Source organism: Schistocerca gregaria, chromosome 9, assembly GCF_023897955.1.
Source record: "Schistocerca gregaria isolate iqSchGreg1 chromosome 9, iqSchGreg1.2, whole genome shotgun sequence".
NCBI lineage: Eukaryota > Metazoa > Arthropoda > Insecta > Orthoptera > Acrididae > Schistocerca > Schistocerca gregaria.
Window position 1 is genome coordinate 166,936,008 of NC_064928.1, and position 17,238 is coordinate 166,953,245.

The 17,238-nt window shown below is 38.8% G+C and overlaps 1 protein-coding gene across 1 annotated transcript in view; it reads left to right on the forward strand.

Annotated features, from left to right (window-relative positions):
* Window positions 1-3,861, forward strand: part of LOC126291473 (serine/threonine-protein phosphatase 6 regulatory ankyrin repeat subunit C-like) — a 44,713-nt gene extending 40,852 nt beyond the window's left edge. Inside the window, exon 3 of the mRNA XM_049984983.1 lies at window positions 3,806-3,861. Coding sequence (XP_049840940.1) covers window positions 3,806-3,861 — 56 coding nt within the window. The remainder of the gene's footprint in view (window positions 1-3,805) is intronic.
* The last annotated feature ends 13,377 nt before the right edge of the window (window positions 3,862-17,238 follow it).

Genomic DNA, 17,238 nt, shown 5'->3' on the forward strand with positions numbered 1-17,238 from the left:
TAAAAACTATCCATCTGATCTTGATCTGTCCCTTCACAATGCGAATATTCTGACACAATCCTAATTTTCTTGCTAGACACTGTCAAATCTATCCACATCAGTCGTTCGTTTACATGCCTTATTGCAACTACGCTGGGTTCCATTTCTTTCCTGATGTGAAGCCCTACACCGCATTGTGCAATTCCTGCTTTGACTCCTGACAGGTAGACCTTGTATTCTCCCACTTCCTCTTCTTTCTCACCCCTTACCCGAATGTCACTAACAGCTAAAACGTCCAGCCCCATCTTACTTGAAGCCTCTGCCAGCTCTACCTTCTTCTCTGAGTAGCCCCCATTGATATTAATAGCTCCCCATCTCATTACCATTTGTTTGCCAAGTTGTATCTTAGGAGTCCCTGGTTTGTCAGTTAGGGGTGGGACTCCGTCTCCTCCAAAGGTCCCAGGCATTTTGCTCTGATTGTTGCCAGCATCATATTTAAAATATCGGGGAAGCAGGTTGCTAGTCTTACTTGCCCCGAGTCCCATTGGGTTTTACCCCTAACGGTTGAGGGACTAACCGGTGGATTTGGTAGTCTTTGCCGTATGAGCACAAAGGTGACCACGACTCAGAATATGTCCGAGATGCCCCGCCTTATTCCAAAGTAACTGGTATCCCGACTGTCGGGACCACTTACTTGGCCACTCATACGTTGCCCGTGGTTCATGAACTAGGACATGACTACAGGAACTCACACCATGAACCACTGTACATGTAATTTGAACATCAAAATTAAAAACAAAGAACAATATGTCTCAAGTGAAGTACTAACTCTAATTGAACTGACGACAGCGCCATCTATTAACTCAATTTGGAAATAGCTGTCCTAAAGCGAGCTGGAGGTACCGGGCTGTGAGAACGTAGCACATTGCCTGGTGGCGGCAATATAGCACATTCAGTGCGGTCATGTACGGAGCAGAGTTCACACGTAATCAGACCAGCTGGCGCTGAACCATAGGGATAACGTGACGAGTGCCTCGCTGCAGCCGCCGGCTGCTCGCCAGTTTATTCAGAGCCTCTGAGAGAGAAAGATCAGTGCTGTTGGAAATGAAGTGCTAACTAAAAATTTTCAGTTAGTAGTCTGTGCTGTCTGTGCTGTGCATCGTACCTCAAATTCCTCTTTCCATACATTACGACATAAGCGAGTGTGTCATTAGGAAGCTTGTCCATGAAAGTTGCACAAAGTTTCATGATAGTCTTCTGTGAAGTGTGTGACGGGGCGGTAAAAATAATGAAGAAGTGTTTGAAGCGTTTTCACACGAAATGCGCATATGCAAATGTTGGTTAAAAATGTTATTACAAAATTTTGGCTCTCACGTAAGTCTCAGGGGATGATTTCCACACTAGGTGCATTAGTACACTTCCACACCCGTGCATGTGTTATAGTTTTTGAAATAATTATTCACTCAGACATAAGTACAGTTTATGCTAGAGAACAAGAATAAGGCGATTATTATACTAAAATCAGTTTTCAATCACTATTTATTGACGTTGTTCTTTTCTTTCACACAATGAAATTAGCACTGGTCAGACGGTTTCCAGTTTTTCTTTAATAGTAATTTGACTCCGAGCTCCCAATAGCAGTAATGTAGGCCGCTATAAACGAAATTTACTCAATCAGTTCGAACAGAACCACAAGTCCCACTGTCCTCTTTGTTCTAACAGTTTTGGCGCGAAATCACAGTTCATCACATGTTCACTTACGACTCCTAAATCGTAGTCTCACAAATAATCGTAGCACTTCCAGTTCGCCAAATATATGCTTGCAAACTTGCACTATTAAACAACACTCTTTGTCGAAATAAATCGGCGCGAAAAAGAATTCTCAGACGACCACATGGGCCACCCACCTTCCAAAACGACTGACCAACGACTGACCCCTGGCCAAGATCGCCGCTCGCTTATATAGGCTCGGATGTTCAACCCGCTGATTATTTAAGTACAAGTCTCACCAGTTAAGGTTACAAATTTTGATACATACATCCCTCGACAGAAATAAGTGCACCATCGGAACCGCGCTAAAAAGTGCATCCTATTTAGTATCTTACATTAATGTCTGGGATTATTCTGTCGCCCTGAAATCAAGTTTAAATTTTTGCAAAATTTGGCCACTTAGCGTAAATTTGTTTGTTTACATCTGTGCTGCAAAGTTTTAACATGGAACTGCATATAGCACTGGTTTTAGACGTATATAGAGATCTACACATTGTGCTGCTCAAAATCTTCATATCTATAGTAATTAATTAATTATGGGCGATAAATGTTAATAATAATTTGCAAATAATGAAAACTGCTGCAAGTTACATTTATAGTATAACTTAACGAGTTTAAAATACGTGTGATGCCACCCAAAATATTATATAGTGCCGTTCTTTACGTCATGAATTTTCTATTGAATTTTATACATAATTCCCCCTCAAACTTTGTTTATTGCTCTTTACGGGCTTAATTATTTATGAATCTTAACATATGACTACGGTACTCGATCGGCTATGGCGGGACGTTTTTAATGAGTGCTCGCGCATGATGATGATATTCCAGGAAAATATGACTACACATTAAGTGAATCAGAAATTCTAAAAAAAAAAAAATAATGAAGAAGAGAAGTAGCCCAAAAAATAAAGCGAGGAGCCACAGACGAAGTCTGAACGCAGTTCAGCTGGCGGTGAAGTTAAAGAAGTAAATGTTAGTGAAAGAATGTTAGAGTACATCAATCACATGAAGATAAAACTTTCGGATCAAAACCTGTTGGCAGATTTATATTCGTTGGGCGATTTTCCTGTTAAAATCGATGGTGATAAATTAAAAATTGGTGGAAAAGAATACGAGAACTTAGAGGAAGAATATGTTACAAAACCTGAATACACGAGTATTCTAACACAGTTCAATTTCTATGTCACTACTACGCAGCTTAATGGAAAAAAATAATCTGATTTATCAAGATAATTACAACACAATTTCGATCAAGTAATATGTGGCCATTTGTGTCTTTTGGTTTTAAAACTATTGTGTGAAAATTACAACTTCAATTAAATTCTGAATTTAATAAATGGACATTTTTGGAAATAAACTGCTGCCTCGAGGTGAAGATGGCGCGACAGCTGAAGCAGCGGTGGCAGCGGACCGCGTCTCTTTGAAGGTCAAAGAGCTTCGCACCATCTTTAAAGTAGCTAAAGGATGTATTGATTTTAAAGGCAGAAGAATCGTAGACATCAAAGAACCGGTAAATCGTTATGATGCTGTCACCAAGCAGAACTTAGAGGAAGAATATGTTACAAAACCTGAATACACGAGTATTCTAACACAGTTCAATTTCTATGTCACTACTACGCAGCTTAATGGAAAAAAATAATCTGATTTATCAAGATAATTACAACACTATGAAGCATTTCTTCACAAAAAAGGAAGTAGAAAAAGCTTTTGAAGATTATTTTTCAAAGGCAGATTTAACACCATATCTAAGTCAACTAAGTGATCTCCAGGAAAAAATGTATGACAAACATAGACTGAAATTTGACTTTAACATTGGCACAGAAATATTGAAGTACACATTTGTGTATGATGTAAAAATCGAGAGATTATTTTATTCGGAGCCAATGTAAATCGTGACCTGTGACCTACTGACTTTAAAATAGAGATAACAAGTTTCAATGCTGATGAACTGCAAATTCTATATCCAGCACGTTCCTTAATCCATCACTTGAAATGAAAAAGAAGGATAAAATATTTATGTCTCTAAATGAATCTGTTAAGACTGTCTCTGTTTCAGGTGAATTAATCGTGTCTGCTGAATTGACAGTGGCAGCTGAAGCGGACGCAGTCTGACCGCAGGTCTAAGCCTGTTCCAGTTGGAGCTGAACACAGTTTTGGCAGTCGCCGGCGGCAGCTAAATTATGTTATTATATTTTTTTTATCTACTCAAATAGACGATCACGATTCGCACTCAGTTGTTCAGAGCGATCGTTTGTCGAAGACAAACCTATCCTTATGGACGATCACATTCATTGTTTGAAGCGTAAAAAATTTACTGAAACACAAAATCGCCACAGAGTAACAACTAAAAATGGCATATAGAGGATTGATGGTCTTTGCACAGTTCTATCGCTTGAGCCTTGTCCCGCAGCTACGCAGGATCAACCATCGTTAATCGGATTTGGCATGTTAGTGTTTAATGCGTGACTGGATGCCCTTCCTGCCGCCACCCCGCACCCCCCGGGACGGAGTTAGTGTACTCTAACTGTCTGCATCGAGTGTAATCCATGGAAAGGTGGTAATGTGTTCAGATGTCTGCAAGCCGTGTAACTGAGGCAGAACATGGGGACCAGCCCGGTATTCACCTAGTGGGATGTGGAAAACCGCCTAAAAACCACATCCAGGCTGGCCGCACATCGGCCCTCGTCGTTAATCTGCCGGGCGGATTCGTTGTGGGGCCGGCGCGCTATCTAAGTCCAGGAAGCAGTGCGTTAGCGCTCTTGGCTATCCTAGCGAGTCGAAGGTCTTTGCAACTAAAAAGAGGAGGTTCGTTAAAAAAAATTGTAGGTGAACGAAGTTCTAAAACTGCTTCAGGAGTCGGTGAAAAGGTTGGTAATCCACCCACCTCCATTCGTCAAGAAATCATCAATGAGCTGCATAAAGCAATGAGAAAAACTTTTACACGAAGAAACGTAATTCCTTTAGGTTTAGGTGATCTACGGCAGGCTGACTTAGTCGAAATGGACTCTGGCAAATCGAAAGGAATTTCGAAGATAAACAGAGGATGCAAGTATTTATTGCTCGTCGTCGGCGTCTTTTCTAAATTTGCCTGGGCAAGAATGTGGCTGATGCTCTCGAAAAAATATTCAGCGCCCGACGCCCAAAAATATTTACAGACTGATAATGTTAGAGAATTGTACAATAGTTTCATGAGCGGATGAAGAAATACAGCATTAATCATTATTCGACTTTTACAGAGATGAAAGCTACTGTTGTTGAACGATTCAACCGAACACTTAAGGGAGAAGGTAGGAACGAGGTACTGGCAGAAGTAGAGTTATGAGGACGGGGCGTGAGTCGTGTTTGGGTAGCTCAGATGATAGAGCACTTACCCGCGAAAGGCAAAGGTCACGAGTTCGAGTCTCGGTCCGGCACACAGTTTTAATCTGCCAGGAAGTTTCATATCAGCACACATTCCGCTGCAGAGGGAGAATCTCATTCTGACTTAAGGAAAAGATGTGGAAGAAATTTGCTCTGCTGAAAAAATCCTGCTGAAGACTATTTATGCGACAAATTTGCTGGATGCTGAGCCCACATTTAAAACTGGGAACAAAGTGAGGATCAGTAAAGTGAAAGGACTTTTTGAGGGTGGTTACACTGCAAACTGGTCTACATTAATCTTTGAAATTGCGTCTGTTGTCCATTCCAGCCCAGACACATATAAATTGAATTATTTACATGGCGAAGAAGTGAAAGGAAATTTTCATGAGCATGAGCTGCATAAGACGAAATATCCAGATGTTGAAAAAAGTTCTGAAAAGAAAGGCGATCATTTTATATTAAGTGGTTGGGCTTCGATAATTCACACAACAGTTGGGTAAACAAAGAGTCCGTGATTTACGGCAGTCGCCAACCTTTCTAGCTGGGCCAATCTTAGAATCGGCGGACGAAAAACTGCAAGATGAATTTTGTATATACTTTGATAGTCCTGAAATGGGACTATCAATACAGCGACAGCTAAAGTTGTCTTAGACTGTGTTAGTGGACAAAAAAAAAAAAAAAAAAACGAATGTTAGGTAGCATCATTTCAGTGCTTCCGACAGTATATCAATTCAGCTACTGCTGAAGCATATGCACTCAGCAGGCTTTTTCCTGTAAAGGCGGGAAATTCTTTATGTGTAATCGGCTCTTTACAGCTTTTCCATTGCTCTCTGAAGCAATTCCAGATCTTTGTGTTATTAATGTGATGGTCAATTTTTACTCGATCCAACAATTCTGATCCAGTTAAACGTAGGACGTCTTTAGCTGACGCCAAATAATCATCAAGAGCTTGATTTATTTTCTCTTTCAGTCCTTCTTCGGGCGTTATTTAGTTAGATCATTAATGTAGTCGAATCGTCAATTTAACAATTTCGGGCAGTGGTGGATAATGTAAAACGAAGATTTCCTTGTTCTTTTCATCTCTGAAGTCGTCTAATAACTCGTGAATGATCTTTTGTGGTTTAAGGACATCGTGTACTTTATCGTACAAGCAGATATAAAATTTATCTTGCTAGTTGTGTGAAGAAATGAAATTCGAACTTTGAATAGACAAATTCTCTGTTTTTCCCACTTTAAAGTGATTGAAGGGGACCTTTTTGAAGTAGCTATGTAACTGTACCCATTTTTTTTGTTTTCTGTTTGGCTTTGTCGATGAAGACCTTCACGTTCATGTTGAATTGTTCGAGTCTTTTGTTTTCCTCTTTTAATTCTTCTTTCTCTTTTGACTCGATCGAGAGTCATTTTTGGAAGTCGATGGCGAGCTGCTCCTTCTCTTCTACTGTTTGTCGCACTTTATATTCGCCGAATTTTCGAATCGAAGGAAGAACTTAATCACAAACCCAATATTTAAATTTTTTAGCTTCTTTCATTTTTTTACTTCAAAATTAACGAATAAAGGCCCGCCCAACGAGGTGGCGCAGTGGTTAGCACACTGGACTCGTCTTCGGGAGGACGACGGTTCAATCCCACGTACGCCCATCCTGATTTAGGTTTTCCGTGATTTCTCTTATCGCTCCAGGCAACTACTGGGATGGTTCCTCTGAAAGAGCACAGCCGACCTCCTTCCCCATCCTCCCCAATCCGATGAGACTGATGACGTCGTTGTTTGGTCTCTTCCCCCAAACAACCCAACCCAATAAAGGCCTGATCATTAAAGAAATTTGTGTTATGTTTATAGTTTTATGAAACGTCCTCTTTGAACAATTATACACGAATGTGCTTAAACTGACACACAATATTTTTAGCGCAACGCAATCTGACTTTCAAAAATCCCTACGAAAGAATGGCCCTGACTAACATTAACCTATACGTTTCACAAATCACTTACCTCACAAAAATCTTCGTTACTCAAGCTACTGCAATACAGCGAGCGCCACTACTGCCAGCTAAATAAAAGATTCAAACTACTGAAGGCACTAACTACTGATAGGCATAGTTAGCAAATGAAAGATTTTAATAGAGAACAAACAATGTATTTACCTCACTAGTCATAACATATATAGCAGTTCATGACACCAATGCTTACAAATTTCAAAACTCCGCCATCTCTCTCCCCACGTCCACCACTGCTGGCGGCTCACCTCCAACTGCGCAACGCTACGCGCTGTTAGCATCCAGCTGCCGCTGCTCAACACTACAATGGCAGACAACAATGCAAACCAGCCACAGACTGCGCACAGCACAGCCAGTGATTTTTCATACAGAGCGCTACGTGGCGTTACCAATAAGAAAATGTAAACAGCCTACTTACATAGACCCCATGATCCCCACAAAAAAATTTACAAATTGTTTTGGGCAGTGGCCAATACAGATTTGAAAATTTTTTTCATAATTACAATAACATAGAAATGAAATGCACACACTTATCGATACAATGTTGTTCAAAAGCTAAAATTCTCTCACAGTCCATAAAGACAGTCCTGATCGTACATCATAGTAAAACTGCAGTGTTTTTTTCATAGTCTGAGCAATAAAAGAAATTGCACTTGGAAGTAGTGGATTTCTAAGCAGTCTTGAAGAAGTAGTGTTGTCCTTCCAACGAAAGACAGTGTTGACTCTTGACATGCAGACAGGTAATGGGCCACAACAGAGCCAGTCGACATTGAAGACTATCGGTAGGTAGGTCATCACAGAGCAGACCCACTGTAGTCCTGGTAGAGATTACTATTGGTGGGCCACCAGAGGTGCAGACCTACTGCAGTCCTTGTAGAAATAGTGGTATTGGTGGGTCATCAAAGGTGTAGACCCACTGTAGTCCTTGTAGAGATGGCCAGCAGCCATCTGTTTGACTGTGCAGGCGCACAATCACCGTTGAAGAGCCTTGCGGATAATATAGCAAGTCCATAACCACCACTTATGCACTCACAAAAATTGTTTTTGAAATGTCCTTACAACCAGCAATGCTGTTATCCAGTCCTTTGCTGAATTATCAATACACTTGCAAACACTATCGGTCCCTACTTCTCGCATATTGTGCATATACTATGACCAACAGAAATGTGTGCAGTGAAATGTAATTTACAAGTTACGTAATTTGATGAACTGCTGTCAATTACAATTTTATAACATAAGAATACAATAAGAAAGGTACAAAATATATCATTAAAGAACATAATAGTACAGATAACATTTGCAGTAATACAGGCTTTACAAAAGAATCGAAATAACAAATACATCAGTGTTACAAAAATTATGACATAAGTACATACATAAAAGATCAGAATAACTTTTGAAACATCAACTTCACACATGAGCATTAGAACAAAACAGAATAAATAATGTTTAAACATCTTTACAAAGTAAATAGCATGTTATTAATGCAAATTATATTTGAGGATAACAATATTTCTCATCATAGTGAATGTAGCTTAGTATTAGAAGAGAAAAAATTCTATGAAACAGTACACAGAGACAGGAAGAAAACAAATACACAAGGGTACACAAACAAATAGTGGGATAACACAAGGAAAGGACAGGGTTTGTTTTACTGCAGTATTTTGCAAACAAAACTTTCCTTACTTTTCGGAGATCTCCCTTCGTTCTTCATTATTTCCAAAAAGTCATATCTATACCTGCTTTCTGTACTTTTCTCATATAACCTCTCAGTGCATTTCTTCAAATCCATCGCAACTCATTCTCTTATATAGGCTACCCCCCTCTTAAGCTAACTTAAATCTATTGAGCTCAGATGCTAAACTAAGTGACGAGGCAATGCAGCAGCACAAAACAATTAACACAAACAGAAATGATAAAAAAACGGAAATTGGCAAAAAAGGCAGCAATATTACAACTAATATAAGGCAATGCGCAGCAAACAAGAAAAAATAAATCCGTAGTAAAACTGGCTTAACAGAGTAATAAAAAGTCAAATTCAGTGACATTGTGCCTGGTAAACAGCAGCAGCAAATGCAACAGCTTATAACTAAACATGACAAAGCTCAAGCAGAAGAAATGTTACACTAAAGACAACAATGCAGATAAGGACAATGTCTATTCACATCTTAATATCTATGCAATTAAAGTGGTGCACCACAAAAATTAATGCTACAACAAATTACCAAGTACTTGAAAAGAAAATTATATATACAGTTACTGTTATTAGTCGCTTCTTATTGCTCTTTCCATTCCAAGAGCTCCTTTTTCGCAGAATCTGGATCATAAAATAATTATTTAATAGATCTGTCAACAGAAAGTGTTCACATTAGCAAATGCATTTAATTTTATAAAACCAATGCTGCAACACAGCTGGAAAACAGATATCAAATGAAATAAGCAACTATGGACAAAGCATAAAAATAAATTCAATAGTCATGTGACATTTCATAAGTTAGTAGAATTCTCTCAACTCTCGTAGAAAGACGTTTGTTATAATCAGGTGTCAGATGTAAGTATCTTTCTCAGTAATGAGCGTGTCGTATTTGCGGTGCTTTCTACAAAGGAATGTCAATAGAGAGGATAATGGCCTCTTTATTTTTTTCTCCACCTGTGCCTCTGAAAGGCACACACTAATGGCTCTCTTTTGTCAGGTGGTTATCGCGCAGCTGGGTGCCCACGACGCATTACGTGCAGGTGGTCACTTAATTGTCTTACCGAAATATTTACGACACCAGTTTCCGCTACAGTGGCAGTCTCATATAAAAAATTTCACAGGTCAAGAACTTGTGTTACAAATCTGTAGAAACTAAATCCTGTAAATATAACAGTGTCCAAAAAATTTTCGGTGGCATTGTGGTACATTCACGCATTTACATACATTTCATCTCTTAAAGTACGATTCTTGGTTTCCAACCACCTTTTTCACAAACCAGAGTCCCTAACCACTACTCATTATTCCTTACCTTGTTACACATATACATATTCGTCCACACTTCTTCAATATTTCATCATAACAAATAAGTAGCATAATCAAATTCCTCATATAGCATCAGCTTATTGATCATAAACATGCCACAACAGCATAATACACATCGTCATCGTAATAATAACATCATAACACCTCAGTCAAATTCTCAAAATCTCCGTAGCTTCCCCCAATAATTTCAAAACCTAAAAAAATTCTCTGCTCATGTCAAAAGTGTCATCTGCCTCAAACGTACTTTAAAAATCATGATCCCATACCAAATACATCATTCAAAGCTCTCATAGCATCACAATGGTTCCGAAAAAAATATGAAGGGTTCACACAGTACAGACAAAATACAATTTCATAAGTGTGAAATTATCCAACTGTGTAATTACGTAAACATGTCACTGATGTAGTAAAAAAAAGTTTGTCTCTCAGTTAAATTATCAGATAGCTGTGTAATTTATGTGTTAGAGAAATATGGTACCGATGTGTAAAGTTGTATAAGTAAAGACAATATTAGCTAGGGCTCCTTGTGCTTGCCAAACACATGGTACACAAAGTAAGCATGAACCCCCTGAGGATTAATGTAATTATATCCTCAGGTGTTACAGATTACAGCAATGGAATGAAATGTATCACGGAAAACTTTCTTTGTAATTCAAATATGTTGAAAAATACATAGTTTAATGCGTGTCCTGTAGCGCTAAATGTGCGCCTTGCTGTAAGACAATCTCTGTGGAAGTGTCGTAGTTATTGTCCTCCGAAAGCTAAGTTCTGCAGAAGCCAATGTACTTACCTCATGATAAACGAAATTGAAATGCTTTGCGTATAGATATCTTAGTTATTACGCTTATTGCCGTGATGAAGTAAGTACTGTACTGTACGTATTGTTGTGCTACAGAAAAGGCTGTCTCATTGTAGCTATACCACAAACGTTACTACTAAAACATGTTTTACTTTCCAGAAAAATACAGAAAAACTGTGCAGATATAAAACAGATACAGTGCAAAAGCAACATTGTAAATTGTCACTCATTAGTAGCGTCGTGATAAAATCGTGTAGCTGTCACATAAACTAACCACTGAGTCATCTGGTATCTCACAGAAAGTACTTTATATCCAGAATTTATTTTCAAGTAAACCAAAATGTTGCATTAAAATCTCATTACCAATACTGGTAAAAGTTCTAAGTATGTGAGCCTTACAGTCGTTACGTAATCGTGCAACTAACAAGCAAGAATGTACACACGCAATGACACTGTGATGTCTGTTCACTATAACAATGCACTCGTAAATACTGTCTAAATATGTTCCATAGGTTCTAGACTGGATAGTGAACTTCAAAACATTGTTACATGTTAACAGTTTCTAAGTGTGACAAAGCATACTAGAAATGTGAAGTGAACAGCTTTATGGCAAAGACAAAGTTAAAAAGCAGATTATATTTCAATAAACGGTTTTACATGTGAAATGTGGTGTAAACCTTTTACCCTTTATAGTACTCAGAGTTTGAACTTGAATGCAATTATCATGTGGTATACGTCGGTAAAGAATACTGGAATTTTCCTCAAGGTTAGCGCCTATGCTATTTTTCTCTGAGCCAGCCGGCGCACGCGGCTGCCTGCGGTGCGGGTCATTGTCTTTCTCTTTGTTGGCGCGCGCCGTTTTTGGGATTAGGAGACCTAACTTCTACAAAGTGACCTTGACGAGAAGGGCCTGACCTCTTTGAAGCTCGCCAGTTCTGATGGAATTGAGCTCTGTCGTTTTGTCGGTAGTTTACATAGTTTCTTGTTTGTCGGTCATGTGGTGGAGAATTTCTCCCGGAATCGTAACTGCGCGCTGAATTGTTGCGTCTGAAGTTATTCCGTCTCCCTTGATAATAATTATTTTGGTTCCCGTATTGTCTGTTTCTCTGAGTGTCTCTGTGATATTCATTACCACATAGGGGTGATCTTTCCTTGTAATAATTACTACTCTGCCAACGGTTGTCATACGGGTGGTGTCTGTTTTGGTCACGATTTGTGTTGTGAGAATAGCCTTGTCGTGTCCAGTTGTTATTTCTTTCATCGCGGAATTGCGACGGATATGACCTGTAATTATTGTGCTTCTGTTTCCGCGTTCCGCGATTGTCAATGTCAATTTCTAATTCTTGTAAGAGTCCCTGAAAAGCTTCAATGTCGTCTTTGCAACGTCCTGCCAAAATAATATGTCGTAAATGTTCAGGCAATTTCATTAAGCAATTGTGGATGAGTTCTGTGGGGCTGTATGGGTTTGAAAGATATTGATTCTTATGTAACATGTCTTCAAAATATTTCACAAGACTTGAAAATTCAGATTGTTCAAAGTGTTTCATCATCATGATGCTATGTTTTACTCTGTCTTGTGTAGCTTGAGACCAATATGATGAGAGGAAGGCGTGGTAAAATTCTCCTTCACTGTGGCAATCGTGAATGACTGATCGCATTCTTACAGCTGGTTCATTCTCTAAATAGCCACACATAAATTCTAATCTGTGTTCTAATGACCAGTTGGGAGGAAAACAATGAGAGAATTGATGGAGCCACGCTTGTGGATGAATGTCGTTGCCAGAATTCTTAAATGTTTTTAATTTACGTGCAGTAATGAACAGCTTATAGTCAAAATCATCGTGTCGGCGGGTAGCATATCGGTCATTGTTACGTCGTATCGGCGGTTCCATCTCAAAATTCGGTGCACCTTGCCAATTACTTTCATGATTTCCGAAATGCCCTGTGTTATTATTTTGTGGTTGTTCTGTATTGCTATGTCCCTCTTCCCATACTGGGGCGCGAGTGTCCTCTGAAATATGTAATTCTTGTATTACTTGAGCCAACTGATCTTGTACTTCCCGCATTTCTCTTTTGTACTGTCTGTTGATTTGATTTTGATTCTGTTTGAATTTCCTAATTTGTTCATACTCTTCAGTGTCAGTGAAGGCTACAGGTTTTGTGTCATTCAGATCATCATCTACCTTCGTAGATAAGTTAGTGAACTGATCTGATAGTTCGGCTACTTTATCCGACAGTGAAATTATTTCCTCTGTGTGTCTTTCTGAACCAATTTTCAGAGTATCTACTGTGTCCTTTAAGTTCGCTTGAGTTTTTGCAAGTTGCGTAACCGAATCGGTAGATGCAACTGAGTCAATTTTAGCTTGCAAGGTCTCATGATTTTCATGAACAATAGTTTGCAGTTCTTTTAAGGCTGCTTCGTGATTCTGTAATGCATTTTCATGCCGCGAAAAAATAGGTTGGAAATGCTCACAAATTTGTGTTTTTACGTCATTACAGACTTTTTGACATTTCGATTCGATGTTACATAACTCATTAGTTAAATCTTCACGTGTTTGTTCAAGTGTGGTGTCTAACTTTTGAAGCTTTTGCTGTGTTTGTCTCTGATTTTGTTCCATTGCGTCTAACTTTTGAAGATTATGTTCCATTGTGTCTAACTTTTGAAGATTCTGTCCCATTTGTTTCTGATTTTGTTCAAGCGTTGTGTCTAACTTTTGAAGATTTTGTTCCATTGTGTCTAACTTTTGAAGCTTTTGTCCCATTTGTTGCATTAATTGTAATAACAATGCACTGGTGTCTGAAACATGTTCCTTAGTCCTATTCGGCAATGCATTTGCACCGGCAATATTCGCAGTTTGAAAAACAGAAAATGTGTCTTGACTTATTTGAGAAAACGGTGAGGACGCAAAACCTGAATGTACAGTATTTGCAATATTGTGTCCTGTCATTTCGGAATCCTGAGGCGAACTGTTGCCGACCGATCGATCGATAACGCTTTCCTGTTCACTAATTGTTTCACTGCCTACACCATTATTTGCAACCCGCTCCATTTCCCTATGCACAATTACCAAATTACTACTTTGAACATTAGTTAATTCATTACATGGTGGCGCTAACACACTGCTTTCGTCTTCACTGTCATTTCTCAGTTTACTTTGGAGCCTAGTATTACGTTTTTCACACGCCATTATTGTCACAATATTTCACACGACAACACAAAAAAAGCACAATTTGAAAAGCAAAAATAAGAGAACACATTAACATATCACTGAAAATAATATCTAGTTAATTGCAAGCGCAGCTGCGAAATACTTTGTGCAAAACTACATGCATGCCACAACTGTTTTACTGTACAAAAATGAAAGACTGCAACTACAAAGGAAATTCTATGATTACGCGCTAGCAATAAAAAAAAGCTACACTAATTACACAAACTACAAGAAAAAATCAGAAGATTCCAGTGAGGTATCCTGGCAGGGTCGCCATATGAAACGTCCTCTTTGAACAATTGTACACGAATGTGCTTAAACTGACACACAACATTTTTAGCGCAACGCAATCTGACTTTCAAAAATCCCTACGAAAGAATGGCCCTGACTAACATTAACCTATACGTTTCACAAATCACTTACCTCACAAAAATCTTCGTTACTCAAGCTACTGCAAAACAGCGAGCGCCACTACTGCCAGCTAAATAAAAGATTCAAACTACTGAAGGCACTAACTACTGATAGGCATAGTTAGCAAATGAAAGATTTTAATAGAGAACAAACAATGTATTTACCTCACTAGTCATAATATATATAGCAGTTCATGACACCAATTCTTACAAATTTCAAAACTCCGCCATCTCTCTCCCCATGTCCACCACTGCTGGCGGCTCACCTCCAACTGCGCAACGCTACGCGCTGTTAGCATCCAGCTGCCCCTGCCCAACAGTACAATGGCAGACAACAATGCAAACTAAACACAGACTGCGCACAGCACAGCCAGTGATTTTTCATACAGAGCGCTATGTTGCATTACCAATAAGAAAATGTAAACAGCCTACTTACAGTTTCTTTACTGGATGAATCACCCAATCTAAAATCTCTATAAAATCGCTTATGTTTTCCCCTGATATGTTCTTTAATCGCTTTTGGTGTATCTTTGTATTCCGCGACATCCTTGGCTTTAAACCATCGATTATTCTCCTCCTCAATAATCACGAACACTTGCTTATTGTTGTATGTAAGCTTGTTGTTGATGAGGTCTATAATCGACTCATTTTTAGAGAAACAATTTTTAAGCGATTTCTATATATCTTTGATATCGTCATTGCACCGCTATCGAAATTATCGTAAGTCTGTAGGCGACTTTATATTGCTTCAAGTTTGCAGAGGGAGAATATTCTCCCTCGGGAATTCCGTACAAAAATGCTAGAATGTCGTTCGTGATGACGTAGTCTAAGGCTGGCGACTGGCGTTGCCTCTTAAGGTGAACGATTCGTTCAGGTTAAAATTTTCGTACATAAAACAATTTTTCCTCTAACATGACGCAATCTGTTTTAGATGTCGCTGGTTTATTGATTAAAATAACCGATTTTTCATTGCCTCTTAAGAGTAGCGAATCTTCATTTTTTGCAAGTCAACCAAAATTATTTCCATGTAAAAGTATCAAACAGTACGAATGAGAAAGCGGACACAATTTTATAGGTACATAAGGAAAAGCCTCAACACGCTACGATAGAAGTTATTACCAATGACAATAAACACTAGTGCAATGGCAAAGATATATTTTGCTGCGTCGGAAAGCGAAAGACAAATGATGGAAACTTTAATTTTTTTTTCACAGTTATTAGAGAGACTCTGTCGTTAATTCTCGTGGCGAGAAGACGTATTTCTTGTGATACAGTATGTTGTCTGAATAACAATTTTATGAAAATATGAAGTCTGAGAGTTTTTTTTTTTTTTGTGCAAAACCACGAAAGTTTTCTTCTGTGCATTATCCCAATGTCATGTCACTGTAGCTGCCTGCATAAGAATCAATATTGTACACACGGTCAAGACTGAGAACTAATTATGGCGGAAGAAGAACTGTGTTTGTGTAGCTTCCAAGTTTGTGTGTGTGTGTGTGTGTGTGTGTGTGTGTGTGTGTGTGTGTGTGTGTGTGTGTGTGTCTTTAATCGCTTTTATTTGTTGCTCTACTGTATCATTCTGCTCGTTAAGAGTGTCTTGTTTCTGATTTACTTCCGTCATGTCATTGTTTACTTCGGAAAGTACTTCTTGCTTTAGCTGTTTTTCCATGTCTCTAAATTTTAGTCATTTCCTCGCGAAAAATCACTGATCTGTTGTGTGACTGTATCCTGAAAATCTTTTAAAATTTGTTTTTTCTGTTGTTTTATGTTGTTTATGTCTCGTGTGACTATATTAAGGTTTTGTGACACACGGTCAAATTTTGTATTTATGTCTGTTCGGAAACTGGTGTTTATATTTTGTTATGTCTGCACGCAAATTTGTGTTTGTATTTCTTATTTCGGTGCTCAAGCTATCAAGTTTTTGAAATATGGGGGCAAGTGGACTATTTTGCTTGCTACCTAATGTACTTTGTTGAGCTGTTCCGGCGTCATGATCAGCCACGCCTTGATGGAGCTGTGAGGCGAATCAATGTGGAGCTGGGGATGGCTCTGAGGACGGCCAACTTTACTCATGTTTCTCTGGTGCCCGTCGGGACTATCAACAGATGGGGTTTCACTAGGCATGGCCTACACCTAAACAGGACTGGGAAGGGAAGATTGGTACAGCTGATTCATGAAAGTATAGGGGGTGGATCTCGGGCCACACATGGTCAAATACCTGTTGTCATAGGTAAGAAAAGTAGGTCTTTTTTAGGATAAATCCAGACAACAGGTTTCCCTGCCTAAAGAGTATCTCTAGCAGTTCAAAAAATACTGAAACAATCACTCACAAGACAGATTATAACACTTCAAAAATCACACATACCAGATGTCACAACGAAAAACAAACCATCGGAAAGAGTAACATGGGGCATTTCACAGACTTAACAATCCTCCATCAAAACATGCAATCAATAAAAAATAAAATACAAGCATCAGAAGTTGAGCTCCAATCTTTGAACTGCACAGTAGTTTGTATTACTGAGCACTGGTGTAGAGACACAGAAATCCAACATGTAGTATTATCATTGTATGAAAGGGCAAACTCTTACTGCAGAACTACTTCAAGGGGTGGAGGATCATGCATTTATATCAGAAAAGGAACACAGTTCAAATCTAGACATGACCTCAGTACAGTAAGTGAAGACAAACACATTGAAATAT